A 17,182-nucleotide genomic window follows, 5' to 3' on the forward strand; every position below is an offset into this window, starting at 1 on the left:
CAGGAGCAGCAAACGTGCACAGAGCCGAGGAATTTCAAAGTCACAAGACCAACTTGATTTTACTGCGGTCATGATAACAACCAGACGTCATCCTGTCACATGACTCCTGTTAGCTTCATTCTAAAGAGACGGGCATGAGGAGGCATCAAGAGAAGAGCAAACATCCCTGAAACCTCAAACCTAAAATGAAACATCATGGAGCCACAAATCTGTTTTATCTAATGTTGTTGTTTCTCTCTTTTTCTCTTGCAAACTCAACACAGCACGAGTCTGGTCCTGCTCAAGGTTTCTGCCTGTTGAAGTTCCTGTGAGGAGTTTTAAGTACATTTTATACTGATGTCTCTTTGACCCACAAAAGCCAATGAGGCTATCAACAGAGAGATGAACTGTTTCTGTATACTTAATGTCTACAGCCTGTGAGACAAAATCAGAGAGGGGTTATGGACAAATTCCACCGGATCCGTCTCCGATCCATCACCGTACCGGATCTGATCGGTTTCTATTCTAGTCAATGTGTTAACTTCCACTGGATCCGCTCCGAATGCTGGAGCACGACGCATCAATCTCAACAGAGCAGATGGAGCGGGACAGGAAGTCAGGTTTCACCAAAACAAAATGAAAACATCCGGTTAATTTTCAGAATAAAACACTCTGTGTTATCACCAGATCGTATTTCACTTAACTACAACAACAAACCAAAGTCATGATGAGCGGAGCCAGGCCTGGAGTCAACAGGTCAGAGGTTTTCAGAGGACCAGAAAGGACAACATGGATGAGGAGAGGAGGAGGAGGAGAATCCTTGATTCAGTGATTACAGCGGGAAAACCTCGGTCACATGACTCCAGCTGTCCGGCGGTCCTGCTCTGTGCTGCGTTCTGAAAACGCAACCAGTGGGTGTTGACGGACGAGAGAGCACGGAGACCGTCCGGACACGGATCTGGTGGAAGCCCCGTGTTAGAGGCACTACTTTGTCCACAGGGGGCGCTAAATCCAACACAAACCAAAGTTTCTTACAGGAGCTTTAAAGGAAGGTTTGGAGGGAGCATGGTTTCTCTTTTTGTAAAGTTGTGATAACAGTTGTTATGAATTGGTGCGATGTGACCGGTCGGTTGACTTATTATAATCGCAGTGAAAAAAATGTGGCTTCCATTTTTGTGCATGTTGCCTTTAAAAGACAAACAGAATCTACTCATCACTATACTCACACAAATATAAAATGACCCTGGTTTTGAGACACCCACTTTAAAGACTTATCTTTAGATAAGACCAAATCTTGTTTTACTGAATATAATATTAAATATTAAATATGATGAAATGTCTAAATGAAGCACTTTTGATATTTGTATTTAAATTCTATTAACATTAGAATAAGCTGCAGTCTATCACATGGATGACTTCTCTGATGATGGGCACACCTTTGTTAAGATATACACGGTGACACCATGTCTCTGCTAGGGATCATAATGACCTCAGTTATTGTATAACTTCTCCTACTTTGACTCCAGTCATCATGTCTCTTCATCTTTTAACACTTAAATGTCTGACTAACTGAAAACTGTCACCATGTCAAATGTTAACAAAGGCTGTTTTAGCTGTTTCACTTTGACTGACGTCTACCCGTGCCGGTGCTTTAAGACACTAATAAGAACGCTATAGAAATACTCTTAAAGTGGACGGCCTGCTTTGCGTCTGAAGCTCATATGAAGACATCAGTGTGAACTTAACCCTGTTTCAAAACCAGCTAGAAACACTCAAGAGAGCTGAGAAGGAAGCCACCACATGGACCACAGTATGAATGATAAAGAAGCTGCAAATGTAAATTAAGTTATGGGTTCAAATCTACCTCTTTGATGTTGTCTGATACGTGTGTTAGTGCAAACAACTCTGCTCCTGTTCCGGCTCTGTGTTGCCCTTACAAAGAAAGTCACTGCACATGAAGTTCGGGGTTAACAAACAACCTTTGTAGCTTTTAAAGTGACCACACAAACTCAACCGAGCCAAACCAAACTGGATCCCAGACAAACTAATAATCTGATCAAAGCAGCACGTCCCTTCTTGTCCTTCTTGTGGCGATGTGTTCACCTGCCCACCGTCTACCCACCCGGGAAAACCAAAACCCTCCAACACAGCAACATTAAAAAGTCTCTGCTTTGAACCGGCTGCAGTGTTCAGCTCACTTCAGAGCAGACAGCCAACAAGCTCATTAATTCATGTCCATCCCTGAGAGGAGAAAAAAAGAAGCTTTGAACGCCTTTCAAAACAATTACAGCGTCTGCGCAATTTCTTCTGTTCCGCTCTCTTCTTCCCTCGACCGCTTTAAAGAACGGCTCTTTAACAAAGCTCTGGAATAAATGAGACACTTACTATGTGGAGAAGCTTGAGGACGTCAACAAACCTGTTAAAAACAAACACAAAGATCATAAGAAACTATAAAGATGTAACATTTTCAGGACAGATTTTGTCTGAGGAGTTATATGTTGATACTCACACTTTCTCCGAGCTCATAATCTCCTGCGCGATGTGCACCACCTTCTTCCTCTTCATCTCGTCCTCCTGCTGAAAGAACAGAAACAACATCACAGTCAGAAACGCAAACAAGCCGCCGACTTTCACCAAAACAAGCCGCCGCTCACTCACAGGCTCACTGCAAACCACCATGATGACTGGATCCTGCTCCTCTGGGTGAAACCATCAGGATCGAGTTAACAGCCGTCCAAACAACAGCTCAATCAGGCCTGAAAGTGCAGCAACAACCTCTCCCTCCTTCCTCTGCCTCCTCAGTGTCTCTGCTGGTGTGTGCTTGTGAATGGTAATGGGGCGGTCTCTCTGTGACTTAATTTGGACAGCAGCCTTGGCCCCCAGCTCCACTGAAATGTCCCCCTGGTCCTATCGGAGCCTGTATGTGTGTGTGAGTGTGTGTGTGTGTGTGTGTGATACCCAAGAACTGTGAGGGTCATCAGACACAGGCGCTGACATTATCACAGACAGGGTCACACACAACGAAAAAAAAAACCCTCATTCAGTCATTAAGAGAGCTATTCCTGAAGCTGTAACCCTTCTGTTCGCCCACTGCCCCGCCTTCACACACACAAACACTCATACAAACACACACACACACACACACACACACACGCACACAAACACACACCTACTTCTGAAGCTGTGACAGACAATCAACAAACTTGGCAGCAGACATTCACGCACTCACTGCAGGCTCCAGTCTGACAGTTAATGCACTGATATGATGGGAGGCCGGTCATATGCTGCAAACACTCACCCAGTTTCTACATTACATCACGTCTGACTGAAGATGTTTCTGCACATGTGTTCAGTGTGAATAAAAAAGTCAAAAGCCCTCCATGTTGAATTCATCTAAGTCAAGTGAAGTCTGATGTGTCCTGTCTTTCAAACACGGGTCACACTGGACGATATGAACCAATCAGGAGGCGATCATGTGGGTCAGTGTGTCACTTTAACACGATGCAGTGTCTTTGAAATCCAGAGCAGAAGAGGGTGTGTCTTAATGGTGCTTAGCCTCCGGTCACATGATGAATCCATGAGGTAAACACTTTTATGTTGCACAAACGGTCTAAAAATTATGTGTTGCAGTTTTTAAAGGCTTTAAAAGCTGCATGAAGTGCTCCATTAAATATTAAACATTGTGACGGTCCTCTTCTGTCTCCAGTTTCTCCTGCTTTGAGGAGCTTAAGAGTCCACTACTACCCTCCTGTTTCTCATGCAAGAACTTTTCTGCTTCTGCTGTGTTGTAATGTTTGTTAATTTATTTTAAGCTCATTTTTGTTAATTCATTCAATTCTTTTTGTTTTAATAAAAATAAATCCCCTGTCTAAGTTAATTTTGGGCATCAAGCATGTGTTGAAAATGCAACAAAAAATGTACACTACCAGTCAAAAGTTTGGACACACCTTCTCATTCAATGGTTTTTATTTATTCTAATTATTTTTAACATTGTAGATTAACACTGAAGACATCAAAACTATGAAATAATCTGGTTTTGCCATAATCTGGATTACAACAGTAGTCAAATAGGGCTCTCCATTGTGTACTAACCCTACCTCTGAACAACACAACTGATGGTCTCAAACACATTAAGAAGGCAAGTCATTCTACAAATGAACTCTTGACAAGGCTCATGTTAATAGAAACCAGTCCAGGAGACCACTCCATGAAGCAGACTGAGAGAAACCATTCCAGGAGACCACTTCATGAAGCAGACTGAGAGAAACCATTCCAGGAGACCACTTCACGAAGCAGACTGAGAGAATACCAAGAGTGTGCAAAGCTTTCATGAAGGAAAAAGGGGGCTACTTTACAGAATCTAAAATATAAAACATATTCTGCTTTGTTTAACACTTTTTTAAAAATTAAATAGTTCCATATATGTTCTTTCATAGTTTTGATGTCTTCAGTATTAATCTACAGTGTTTACAATAATTAAAATAAATACAAACCCTTGAATGAGAAGGTGTTTCCACACTTTTGACTGGTAGTGTATATACATGAGGATGTGATTTTATGTTTAAGCTCCTGTGAGGAACTTTCTGGTTGTGTTGACTTTGGCGCCCCCTGTGGACGAAACGGTACATCTGACCCCTTGCTCATCTAGTTTTGTTCATCTAAAGCTCATGTTTTCAGACAATAAAACACTCGAATTATGAATATTTGTTCTGTAAATCTTGTCGTCGCAGCTTTTGAGGGCATTAAAAATGACATCAAAGACAGTGTCAGTCATGTTGCAGGTGGTCTCATTTATCTTCGTAGGTCATGAAGAGGCATCAATGTTAATTTCAGTCTGTTTTGCAGCCAGTAAAATACTCTGCACAGGAGCTATAAGTAAACTAAATCAAGCTCAGTAAAGAAACATAAGGATTTGATTGTTTCTTAAAAGTTTTGGTACCAACATCAGGTACAGGAAAACAGCTTCAGCACCTTTATTTGGGCCATGAGTTGGAATTGAACCCACTCTCTTATTTTCTGCCTCTCTAGTTACATTTGTATGCACATCTAAAGTGTTTAAAGCTGCATATCCGTTCCTGTTTGATTAGCAAATTGCCCAACAGTCTGGAGGGAGATGAGTACCTGTCTGTCCGCCTCGTCCAGGTGCTCCTTACTGGACGTGGAGCTGTTGTCCTCCTCGTCAGAGCTGTGGATCTCCTCCTCCTCCGAGTGGATGTCCTGCCTCAGCCAGCCGCTGCTCGACGAAAACACAAACAGAGTGACCGTCAGAGAGAAGAATCTGTCTTTGCTTCATGAGGATCTTTAAGGTGTGTGATTGAGAAGCTGAAGAAGGATGGATTATGTCTAATATGACACGATCAATCTTCAGGGGTCATGTGAGGTGGAAAACACGCTTAATGATAGGAATCATTTCAACACTTTTAATTTGGAGGTTTAAAGAAAACGTCAACAGTGGATGAGTCACGAACGAGTGGAGCGCTTGAATGAAACGAGAGGAGGACGACACATCCCATTAAAAAACCCAGGAGTTGTTCTGTGTCGCTGATAGTCACTGGAATACATTTTAACACTGATGTTTTCACTTCCTGATGGACCTGCAGAAGGGACTTTAAACAGCTATGCATCCACTCACTGCTGCACATCTAAAGGTGTATAAAGTGAAGCCTTTACTTTCTCTTCTTTTTGTTCTGAGATTTCTTCCTGAAAAAGACGCCAGAGAGCGTAAAACAATCTCTCTATCATCTCTTCTGCTGAGAGCAACACAACAGTCTGTCTCCGCTCTGCCCACAGCGCTCTGTCTGCCAGGTCAGTACAAGCAGCGACTTGTGCGTGTGTGTCACTTCTGTTTTGATCTATCTCTCTGCAGACGTGAGCTGTCTCATTTCAAAGACTGATGAACTCGGTTGTAAGAGGAGGAGGAATTAATGTGTTTGGATTTTGCCTCTTCAGCCGTTTCTCTGACGTCTCCCTCTGTATGGGAGCGTGTAGATGTTGGCAGAACGGGTGATGGCTTTAGATAAATATTAAATAGAGAAGACTGTGGGACTCCAAAAATTCTCACATTTCCTTTCACTCATCAGCTCTCTCTCTCTCCCTCTCTCTCTCTCTCTTTGCACTTCCTTGTTTTTCTTACGTGCCTCCCGACGGTTTCTTTGACCTAAATCTTGATTCACACTCGCTCTCCCTCACTTCTTTCTCTATAGTGGAGCATTCCAACACACTGGGTCAGGCACAGAGCGCCACTTGTTTACAGCCTGAGGCTACTTACATAAACCTAACAGGCTGAGATGCCTGGGAAACACTACAGATTCCCTCGCTCCCTCCTTCCCGGCTAACCACTCTGCATACCAGACGGCATTAAGAAGCTCAGCACATCTTAATTGTTTTTCGAACGCCTGATCTCACACCTCAGAGTCACCTAACTTGGCCTTGACTTCAGCGCTCATGGCGCTCGGCGGCAACAAGATCTTTGCCATCCATCTACCGAACTAGTCCTCATGACGACGGTCAGTCTGAGCCCACTATCAAATCACAGTGACTCAGTGGGATCCAATGGCATGAATGTGACTGAGAGACAGTGAGAGCTTCTAATTAGCTGCTGATGGGATTCAAATAATAACCAATTACTACCATGGACACACTTCTTAGCTTCTTCAAGCTGCACTTCTATTATTTATATATAAAATATTGATATCAAACGGTCACATGGAACATAAACTGGGTTAACTTTAGCAGCAAATCCACAGAGTGCTATCACTTAGCTTTGAGAGGGTTTAGCGCCTTTCAGCTTCAGTTTTGGTTCCTCAACTTCAGAGAAGCCAGGCAGCTGTTTGCATCAGTACACTACCTGCCCAGGTAGAGGAGGTTGGCTGACAGCTAGAGAACAAGGTGGACGTAGGGCAACTAAATAATCACACAGGACTTCCACCAGATCCGTGTCCGGTCAGGATACGAACAGCTGGAGTCATGTGACCGAGGTTTTCCCGCGGTAATCACTGAATCAAGGATTCTTCTCCTCCTCTCCTCGTCCATGTTGTCTTTCTGGTCCTCTGAAAACCTCTGACCTGTTGACTCCAGGCCTGGCTTCGCTCATCATGACTTTGGTTTGTTGTTGTAGTTAAGTGAAATACGATCTGGTGATAACACAGAGTGTTTTATTCTGAAAACTAACTGGATGTTTCCATTTTGTTTTGGTGAAACTTGACTTCCTGTCTCGCTTCATCTGCTCTGTTGAGATTGAAGTCTTGAGTATCTGATCCAGAGGACTCCAACCTGCTGGATCAGACGCAGACGGAACGCAATGGAGCGGATCCAGTGGAAGTTAACACATTGACTAGAATAGACACCTATCAGATCTGGTGGAATTTGGTCTTGAGAAATTCCCCTTAAGTAGGTGGTGGAGACCAAAAACAGAGCGCAAAGTAGACCTTGCAGATGTCAGGTGGCTTTCAATGACAACTTTACATTGATTTTAATGCATAGATGGGACAGACACTACTGATATAGTAGAGTGAGTGGCATGAGATAGGTTACAACATTATTCTCTGTGCAATTTTTTTTTTAATATTACTTTTTTTAAATAATTTTTGTCTTTCTTTTGTTGCGTTACGATATATTTTGTGTCTGTATCATTTTATTTCTTTCTTTCAACATTTGATTTTCATGTTCTTCTCTTTTGAAAACAATAAAAAATGTGAATTATATTTTTTGAATATTTTAATACTAGTTTGTCTCGGCTGATGTGTAAACAAGAAGCTTGAGCTTGTTACTGCAGACTCTGTAGGTGTGGGAGGAGAGTTTAAGAGCCTGAAGCGCTTTGTTTCCTGCTATAGCCTGAGGAATAACGACCAATCAGGAATGAGCAGACTCTGACTGAACGCCAGAAAACCAGCATACCCTTTTTATGAGCTTATTTATCAGTTAATTGAAAAAATAGGCGAAAAGTTAACTGGTAATTTAAATATTCATTTGTTTTAGCTAGTTTTAGAATCAACTTGACAAAAAGGTTTTCAATCTGGGAGGAAAGATTGTCGTTTGAGTGTCTAGAGAAAGATTGATGTTTTTGTTTTCAGGTGACGTTACTGAGCAGGAGAAGCAGCAGGTGAGAAACCTGCTCATAGCTGGAGGAGGTTTTGTAGTAATAAATCTCTTCAAATATAACTTTCACCAAGCAGCTAGACTTGACTTCAGCCCTCCTGCAACCCCAAACTTCCAACTTCCCTCCCTCCTCCGTCCCTCTGCTCATCCACCAGGTTGAAAACAAAACTCACGAACACGCAGAGAGAAGAAAAGTGGAGGTTAAGAAGAGGCTAAGCGCAGTGCGAGGGCGGCCTGCCTGAGGAGGAGGAGGCGGCTGGTGGTTGCTGGAGGTTTATTTTCCCTGTTCTAGAGAGCTGTGTGGCGTTTCTGCGATTCTCAGACATTTCCTGCCCCGGCCACTGAAAATAACCCACAGGAAAACAGGCCGACCTGCAGCACATCAATGCTCTATTCAAACGCAGCAACACTGGCTCACAGGCCTGTAAATACAAACCGCTAATGCCACCTGCCGCACTCTGAGGTTCCCACACTGAAGGTGCAGCTCACCTGAAATTACAGGGCAGCAGGAGGAGCAGGGTTAAGTGTTAGACGTCTACTTTCTCACTCTCTGTCTTCCCCTAAACAAAAGGAGTCATAGTTCAGAGTCTCCCTGCGTCCATTTCCTCAAACTGAACCTGAGAATTACTCTCAGATTAACTCCTGAACACTTCTGTTTACTGCATCTACTCAGAGGATCAATCATCTTCAGATAAGACACCTTGACCTTTACCCCTGACACGCAGTGATGGATGAACTCCAGGAGAAGAAGCGCAAAAATATTTAGTTAAGCTGCTCTGAAGGAGGGATGAGATTCCTTTGCTTTTTTTTTCACAACTCAATCAGGAGAAAGTGAAACTATCTGATGTTTGCTTCAAGTTCAGAATCTGTGTTACATTACTGCAGATAAAACCAGATTAATTTGCCATATTTCACAATCACAACACCTCAGAATGAGCAGGAATCAGCATTTGAGGGTGACTAGTTTTATTTCCACCATGAAACTATTTGAATTCTGATCATGTGATCTTTGTTTGGATCTGAACCAAGCCTTAACTGTTTGTTTTTTACAGTTGCAGAAAAAGATTTGTAGACTCGGATTCTGAAATAATTCCCCTCCTCCCCTCCACCCAGAACTCCTCACTGAGCATCAACAACCACACAGTCACACCCTCCACTCTGCCCTCTCTCCTTTTAACCAGGGGTTCCCAAACTTTTCAGCCTGGGACCCCCAAAATATTGGTGCCATAGTCTTGTGACCCCCACTGTCCCTCTAAGTGATTTAATGTGTCTTCATTTAGCTGCTCTGCAGAAAATGACCCTACCTATATGAGCATGTGTCTGTGTTTCCTGTGCTCTTATGAATTAACCTGCTGCTACTGATGCTTTGATAAGGAACTGTTCACTAACCCTAAACTTAGGAGTCATCTGGCAACAAAGAAAGGCAGAAAACTCATTACATGTTCTATTTTCAAGGTTTTATTTCCAAGTTAGCTACTATTTTTGTTGATATTTTTTACTATAAATGAGTAAAATGTAATATTTTTTAGATTATTAAAGAAAAAACATTCTGGAATACCACTGCCTTCCCATCTTAGCTTATTTTAACTCACTTTAACCTAATTTCATTTTTAACATATTTCTAATTTTCCTTTTCTTTTCTATGTTTTATCATATTTGTTATTTTAATTATGTTCTTTTATGGTTGTCTGAATGTTTCCAATGCTTTAAATTTTCTAATGTAAAGAACATTGAGTTGCCCTCGTGTATCAAATGTGCTATACAAATAAAGTTGCCTTGCCTTACCTTGGCAGACATCTCAAGACCCCCCATTTGTGTTTCGCGACCCCCCAAGGGATCCCAACCCACACTTTGGGAACCCCTGCTTTAAACCACACATTAGAAACGTCACCAAAACATCCGTCTTCCACCTCAGATCCTCTCTCCTCCTCCACACCTTCATAACCTCCAGACTGGACTACAGCAACAGCAGGTTAGATGGAGTCCTGAGGAAATGCTACATCCATATTCATGCTAGTTTTCTGTGACTACCAAGCCTAGCTTTAAGTAAGACAGTAACAGATAAGACAGTTGTTTTACATCGTGGTGATTTGTAGTTTTTATGTCACTCTTAGTCAAACTTTTAGAGAGTTTTAGACTGAAAGACTTTTTATGGACTAATCAATTAACTGATGAGTCACAGGGTCCTCTGCTGTGCCGAGAGATGAAGCTTGAAATCTGCGTTGCATGTTCTCTGGACACGTTATCTTTAAATGTGTGAAACACTAAAGAACACTTGTTGATCACTGATAATAAAAACTCATTCACAAAGACCGTACCTCTCATACTCGTGGTCCTGGTATCTGTGATAGGGATCTTGCACTTCATAGATGTCTGAATCATCAGAGTCATGAGGCCAGCCCAGCCTCCCGCTGTGGAACGGCAGGTTCATGTACTCCGGGATCTCCTCATACAGAGGTACATTCTCATACTCCACTGACTCGTCTTCCCCTTCTTCACAAAGATCCGCCTCCCCTATGCAGCTCTTAGGCCGCTCCAGGCTCCTCTCCCCCCGGTGTGCCTCCACGCTGGTACAGTCCAAAGACTGGCCTCCCTTGGCCAGCAGCTTTGGCAGCATCTTGACCGACAGCCGGAGCTCCAAAAGCTTCCTGAAAGAAAGGCTCCTCTTGTGAGAGTCCGCCCGGGTTGCCAGGTCTGCTGCAGAGAAGGACTGCGCCCTCTGCTTGCTCCCGAGCGCGGGGGCCCGGCCCTTTGGCGGCACGCTGCTCCTGGTGGGAACCTGTCTGCTGAAGAAAGTGACACAGGGTCGGGTGAAGCGCCACGGCGTCTTCTCCTGAGGGGGCGCGGGCAGCTCTCTCATGGGGGTGTTGGCATGTGGAGGTGCAGGGGGGCAGATGGAGGGCGGAGGGGGACCTGGCATGCTGTGTCTCTGAGGTTTTCTGGGCGGTGCCCTCGGTGACGGCTGGTCCTCGTTGGAGAAGGCCTTCCTGGTGTGAACCAGCGGAGGGTGACAGCCCAGTTTGATCTGCTTGGGGAGGCTGTGTGTGATTGGGTATCGCTCAAAGTCCCCGTACCCGTCCTCCTCTTCCTCCTCCACTCGCTGCTCCCCCTCTCTTTTCTGGCTCACTGCTTCAGGCTGTGAGAGCATGTCTAAGGAGTGAGAGGTGTTTTTGTGCAGGAAGGAGGAGGGCATGTGGAGTGTCCTGTGCAGACGAGGGGAGAGTGAGGTCTGTCGAGGAGGAGGGACAGGAGCGTTGGTGTCATCGTCTCCTTCACCTGAGTGTTTTTGTTGTAAGAGGTCCTCACACGAGTCCCGCTTTAGCTCCATTAGACTAAGAGACAGACGAACCAGACTCCCCCCAGCCTCCTGAACCTCAACTCCCTGTTTCTGCTCCTCTGATGTTTGATCCTGGACGCCGCCTTCTACGCCATCCTGCCTCACCAGGGTTGGCTTTTTAAACTTCCGTGGGTGAGGGACCGGGAGAGGCTTACTGGGGGCGGCAGGGACCTGCAGATCAGGGTCTAACCTGGTGGTGCTGAGAGGCTCCCTGTGCTCTGTCTGAATGGATTCCTCAGACTCATAAGGAGGGACAGTCGAGGGGAAAATGATGCTGCCTGCAACATCACAGACTGACATAGAGTCTGTTAAGTGGGCCTCAGTTTGTACATCTGCTTTAGACACATCAGGCTCAGCAGCAGCACTCTCCTGATGTTCAACAGTCTCTGAAGCCTCCTCTCTCTGCTCCTCAGTCTTGAATGAAACCCTGTCCAGGTATCTCTGTCTTTGAGGTTTATCCCTCGGCTTCCTGCTCTTCCCTCCACCTTCACCCTTATCCTCTACAGCAGCCCCCTCCTCCTTGCCGTCTCCTCTCTCTTGCGTCCTCGTCTCCTCCGGTCCGTCTGTAGAAGTCCCATTCTGCAACACGTCTTTGTGCAAATCACTCCCAATCTGAGTTGTAGTCCCGTTTTCCAGACCCCTGCACTCGTGCCCACAGGAGCAGGTGGGAATGATGTAATCCGACTCACATTTGCTCTCATCCTCTGATGAAATCCCGTTTCTTGAATTGAGAAGTGAAAGGTTATCTCCCAAAGCTTCCTGTTGTTCCTGAGATAGGATAATGGCTCCGCTGGGTTTGGGTGGTGGTGGGGAAACAGGGGGGGGAGATTTTGGAATGCATGGTTTTGGTGCGACAGCCGGTTTAGTCCTCTTGAGAGTAGAAGGGGACGGTTGGGAGACGACGGAAGACTGGGAGAGGAGACCGGGTTTGGGGGCGATGGGCGGGGGAGAGGGTTTGGTGGTACCAGGGAGTTTAGGTTTGGGAGCTAATGGAGGCTTCTTCACACCTGTGGACGAAACAGAGAGAGGAGGAGGAGAGTCTTTAAGATATGTCATCACACTGCCAAGAAGCTGTTGATTGTATTAAATTAAATAGATTGTGGGAAATGCAATACAAAATCCTCCACAGACCGCATATAACACCTTCTATTCGGAGTAAGATGGATCCAAATCTGTCCCCTCTTTGTCTGAAGTGCCTCAGCGAAAGAGGGGAGTATATTCATTTGTTCTGGCAGTGCAGATACATTTCTGGTCCTGCATAGCTAAAGAGCTTCGTGGCATTTTCAAATTCAAACTCAAAAAAGATCCCAGGCTCTTCCTACTCAGCCTGCCTTCTAAGGATGTGTCTCTTCCCTCTCTTCAATTTAAACTTTTGGATAAATTATTGGCAAGAAAATGTTTTTTGTTAAAATGGATCCAAGATACGCCTCCCACTGTTACTTTGTGGTACAAGGAGATATTTAATGTACTTCCTCAGGAGAGGATCAGCGCTGTTCTAAAAGGTGATGAACAGTCATTTCTGAAAGTGAGGTGTTTTTGACGCGCTTCTAAAAGAATCCATCGTCCAATCTGAGGTTATTGTTGCGTTATTTTTTGCCGTTTATTGTTCCAAAACATAAACAGGTAAAACAACTTACTTTGATGGTGATAGGCGTGATGAAAACAAATGTGTGGTATAAGACGAGCGGCAAAAACCGTGTGCTCTTCCCGTTCCCAAGATCACTACTTCACCTGTGCCCCTTTTGTAGTATTTACCTGCCCGTTTACCTGAAGTGCCCCTTGTGGTGATTGTGTGAGTAACAAAACAAAAAACAAAAACAACATAGGTAAAAATGGCTCATACAACTGTTGTGTGTTGTTGTCGTTGTCTTAATGCCTGGATGTCTATATCCTTGTAGAAGTGTAATATTTGATTTTTGTCCCTGTAATTGTTTGGGTCTGTCTCATAGACTGTATAAATAATGGACGTAGTCTCCGTGATGTCACACGTCTGTTTCTGAAGCGCTGCTTTGAGGCCAATCATCGGCAGGAGCCATATTGCTGCTGTCGATTGAGTGTGAGGTAAAGAGGCGGGCTTTGAGCCTCCTAGCCAACAGCTACAGTGTTCCCGCCTGTCAATCAAGTCAGCTGTGCCTCTCATTGGAAGACTAGTAATCTCAATATCTTCAAAATTGACGCATTAGAAATAAATTCACCCCCCTTACAGTGTGTGCTGATCGAGAAATGAGCTATCCAGACTACACTCGTTTTTAATACCAGACTATAAACATGTTTATTTCTGCTGTAAAGATCTGCTTCTTTGAATTGGTGTGTATGTGACTTCAAGTACTTCCAGAGCCAGCCTCAAGCGGATCCTTGATGAACTGCAGTTTTAAACACTTCCACATCGGACTCATATTTTTAGACCACTTGTTCTGTCTCTTATTGTCACCGTTCTTATTGAAAAAAAAGATATGTCATCACACTTTTCCTTGAAATGATTCATAAAAACTCAGAACAGCGTGAAAGCGTGTTTCATCAACACCTCCTCCAACACTGACAGCTGCAAGCTTTGGTTAAAGCCCAGGTCAGGAGGTCATTGAGGGTCAGAGGGGAAGAAGAGAGGGCTGGAGTCATGGTGGCATTTAAAGGATATGTATGCAAAAAGATCAGATATGCTCCACAATTCCTCATGAAGTCATTGTTTAATAAAGGATAACTGGATTATGCCCCAAGAATGCAGCTGCATGGAATGCTCTGCAGATATCCCTGCACTCTGCAGAATCTACAGATGTTTTTAAGTCATTATTAAAAACCCACTTATTTAGGGAAGGCTTTTAGTTGATTCTCACAGAACTTTTAATGCTTTTAAGGATCATGTAACCTCTGTCATTTTTATAATTTGTATGCTGCCTATCGGTTTTATCTTTCTTTCTGCATGCTTTGTCTTTGTAAAGCACTTTGTGACTGTTGTCTGTATATAAATAAAGTTTTTTATTTTTTTATTTAACCTTTATTTTACCAAGAATAATCCCATTGAGATACAAAGTCTCTTTTTCAAGGGAGTCCTGGCCAAGACAGCAGCATAAAAAGATAGAACAGGACAAAACATACAGTGACAAGTATTACATCGATTTATAAATTAGCAGTGTTAAGCTCTTAAAACATGAGCACAAGCTGATCAGATCATCCTTTATCCTAGTTTTAAAATCCTCCAATCGAATTAAACAATCCAGTTTCAGGCGACCCTGAAGCTCAAACCAAGAAGAGGGAGCAAAGACATTAAAAGCACTTTTACCAAAGACAGCGCGAGTCTGAGGAATGACAAAAAGAATTTGTTCATGGGACTGAAGATGACAGCCAGTGACAACTTCAGGAGTCAATAAGGAGCATAAATAAGAAGGCAGCTCCTGGAGTATGGCCTTATAAAGAAAGATATACCAATGCTCAAAGTTTACTTACTTACTTATTCTAAATGTGTGTTTGTTTTTTGTAGTTTTGCTTTATAATAGTCTGATTAAAGTATTCCTGTTAGAAATGAGTTATTTCTATAGTTTGTGCAGTTTTATTGCCATCTTCCTCTATGGAGTTTTAAAAATCCACCATAAACAAATATAAAACATGACGTGAATTAAAAAAAAGAGTCACTACACTCACAGAAAGTTGTGAATTAAGATTATAGGCCACATTTTCCGCTCTACTGGCTGAAATTCTTGGCTGGCCGACACCACGAGAAGTGGAGTCATCGAGCGGATGTTTCCGAGCAGACACACTACACTGCCCGCGCCTGCGCACCAGACCCCATTTAAAATACTGTCATTTTAGAATAAAATCAGTTAAAAACAACTAAAATTACATTATTTAAGCAAAATTAACAGATATTATGATGTATTAAGAGCTTCCTGTTAATTCGGCTTAAATATAATAGTCGAAAAGTGTAACAGTAAGAAGCAGTTCAACGAAATGTACAACAAACTTAACAGTGGTATGAGTTTAATGAGGGTTTAAACTGTTTATATGTGCTTTTTTTGGTTCAAATATCAGCCGAATTTGTACATTTAAGCTAACGTTACCTTCACTGTTCCAAAGCAACTCTGTTTAATGTTCGAATAGTAGTTACCGGTTAACCGAACCGAACCGACTCCCAGATTTCTGAGCGGAATTCGGCCTAATGTTCGCGTACACACGGAACACCAGGTTTCTGCAATTTAACCTCTTTTATCGTCTAAAGAAGAATATCTAAAAACTTTATGGCACATGTCCAGCTACATTAAAGCTAACTCTTAAAGCTAACAGTTAGGAGATGTTAGCTTGTTATGGATTCTGACTTGTTGCATGAACAGCAGGACAGATGTTTTAAGACAAAGGATTTAACCCTCCAGCTGCAACAGAAGCTGGAGTTTCATCCGGAATTAGCATTTTTAATGTTGCCTTGTGGAGGATTGTATAAAAAGAAAGCAGCCAAACTGAACCCTGTCATCTTTTGTGTAATTTTGAAAGCTGTTATTAAGAAAAACTGTAATTAACTGAGTGGAAATAGAGTGGATGCTACAGTCTACTACATTCATTTTTCTTAAAGTCACTTTATAATGCTAAATATTATTATTTGTGTAACAGTTAACCACTAAAGCAGCTTGCATAGCAGGAGTTTGCAAAGTTACACGAAACAGACCTGTGCTCATGACTCCCTCCTGGCTCCTTCCTCCATGGGGGAATTTACTTTCAATGGAATTGAGTGAAAATCCTTGTTTTCTGCTCCTTCGGCCTCATTGTCAGTCTGGAAACTACTTCAAGGAGAAAACACGCAGAGGCATGGCTGTTAGTCCTTATCTCGAGGGTGGATGCTTTGCTGAACTCTTAACGCCTGAATCTTTTTCCATTTTTCCCAAAGTTTTCAGCCACGGTGCTTTACCCACCAGCATCAAGCAGGAGGGGACAGGATGCAGCATTTCCGGTTTGAGCTTAAAAATAAAACTGATCAATAAACACTTCCATTAATAAGATATCAAACCACATGAAGAAGCCAAAGTACGGAAGAGCATTAGGACCACTGAAAAAAAAAAAAATGAAGGTCCAATTTTTTATTATTATTATTATTCCCAGAAAAAAAGTCAGAGTTCTGAGATTAAAGTCAGAATTCTGTGAAAAAAGTCAGAATTCCTTAATCTCAGAATTCTGACTTTCTTCCTCAGAACATTAATTAAAAAAATTAATTAACCTTAATTTTTTACTTTTAATGTAACCTTATCCTTATTTTAAGTTATCAGACATTGGACTCGCATTAGAACTCATGGAGAGGATCAGTTGTTGATCTCTGAGAATCTAGTTAGGTTGTATCAACATGAAAAATGTACATGCAGTTTTCATTTTGTATTTTGAATATCACTCTGCCAGAAGGATTAGAATGACCATAAAGGATATCTTGTATTTTATTTATTTATTTGAAATCACTGTAACCACAGATGAAGAGAGACACTGGAATTCCTGAAATTAACCTTAATTTTTTTTTTGCAGTGGCTCTAATCCTCTTCCGTATTTATCATTCTGAGAAAAGGTCAGAATTCTGACTTTAATCTCAGAACAATAATAATAATAAAAATATATATATTGGACTTTTTTCTCAGTGGCCCTAATCATCTTCCGTACCAATGCTATAAGGAAATCATGTTATCTATTTAAGTACAGTCAAATAAAAGTGCAAATGTGTCTGCTTTAAAACATATTCACTCTCACGATAGCTAAACTTTTATTTTGAAAGGCACTTCCGGTGCTCTTCTTAATTCTTCCGTT

At 42.6% G+C, this 17,182-nt stretch overlaps 1 protein-coding gene across 1 annotated transcript in view; it reads right to left on the minus strand.

Annotated features, from left to right (window-relative positions):
- Positions 1-16,337, minus strand: part of fgd6 (FYVE, RhoGEF and PH domain containing 6) — a 27,959-nt gene extending 11,622 nt beyond the window's left edge. Inside the window, exons 1-5 of the mRNA XM_034673505.1 lie at positions 16,065-16,337; positions 10,395-12,420; positions 5,101-5,212; positions 2,489-2,556; positions 2,365-2,395 (exon numbers count right to left, since the gene is read on the minus strand). Of these exons, the coding sequence (XP_034529396.1) occupies positions 2,365-2,395; positions 2,489-2,556; positions 5,101-5,212; positions 10,395-12,420; positions 16,065-16,074 (2,247 nt within the window). The 5' untranslated portion in view covers positions 16,075-16,337. The remainder of the gene's footprint in view (positions 1-2,364; positions 2,396-2,488; positions 2,557-5,100; positions 5,213-10,394; positions 12,421-16,064) is intronic.
- Positions 16,338-17,182: the final 845 nt, after the last annotated feature.

The sequence above is a fragment of the Notolabrus celidotus genome, chromosome 21, assembly GCF_009762535.1.
Source record: "Notolabrus celidotus isolate fNotCel1 chromosome 21, fNotCel1.pri, whole genome shotgun sequence".
Classification (NCBI taxonomy): domain Eukaryota; kingdom Metazoa; phylum Chordata; class Actinopteri; order Labriformes; family Labridae; genus Notolabrus; species Notolabrus celidotus.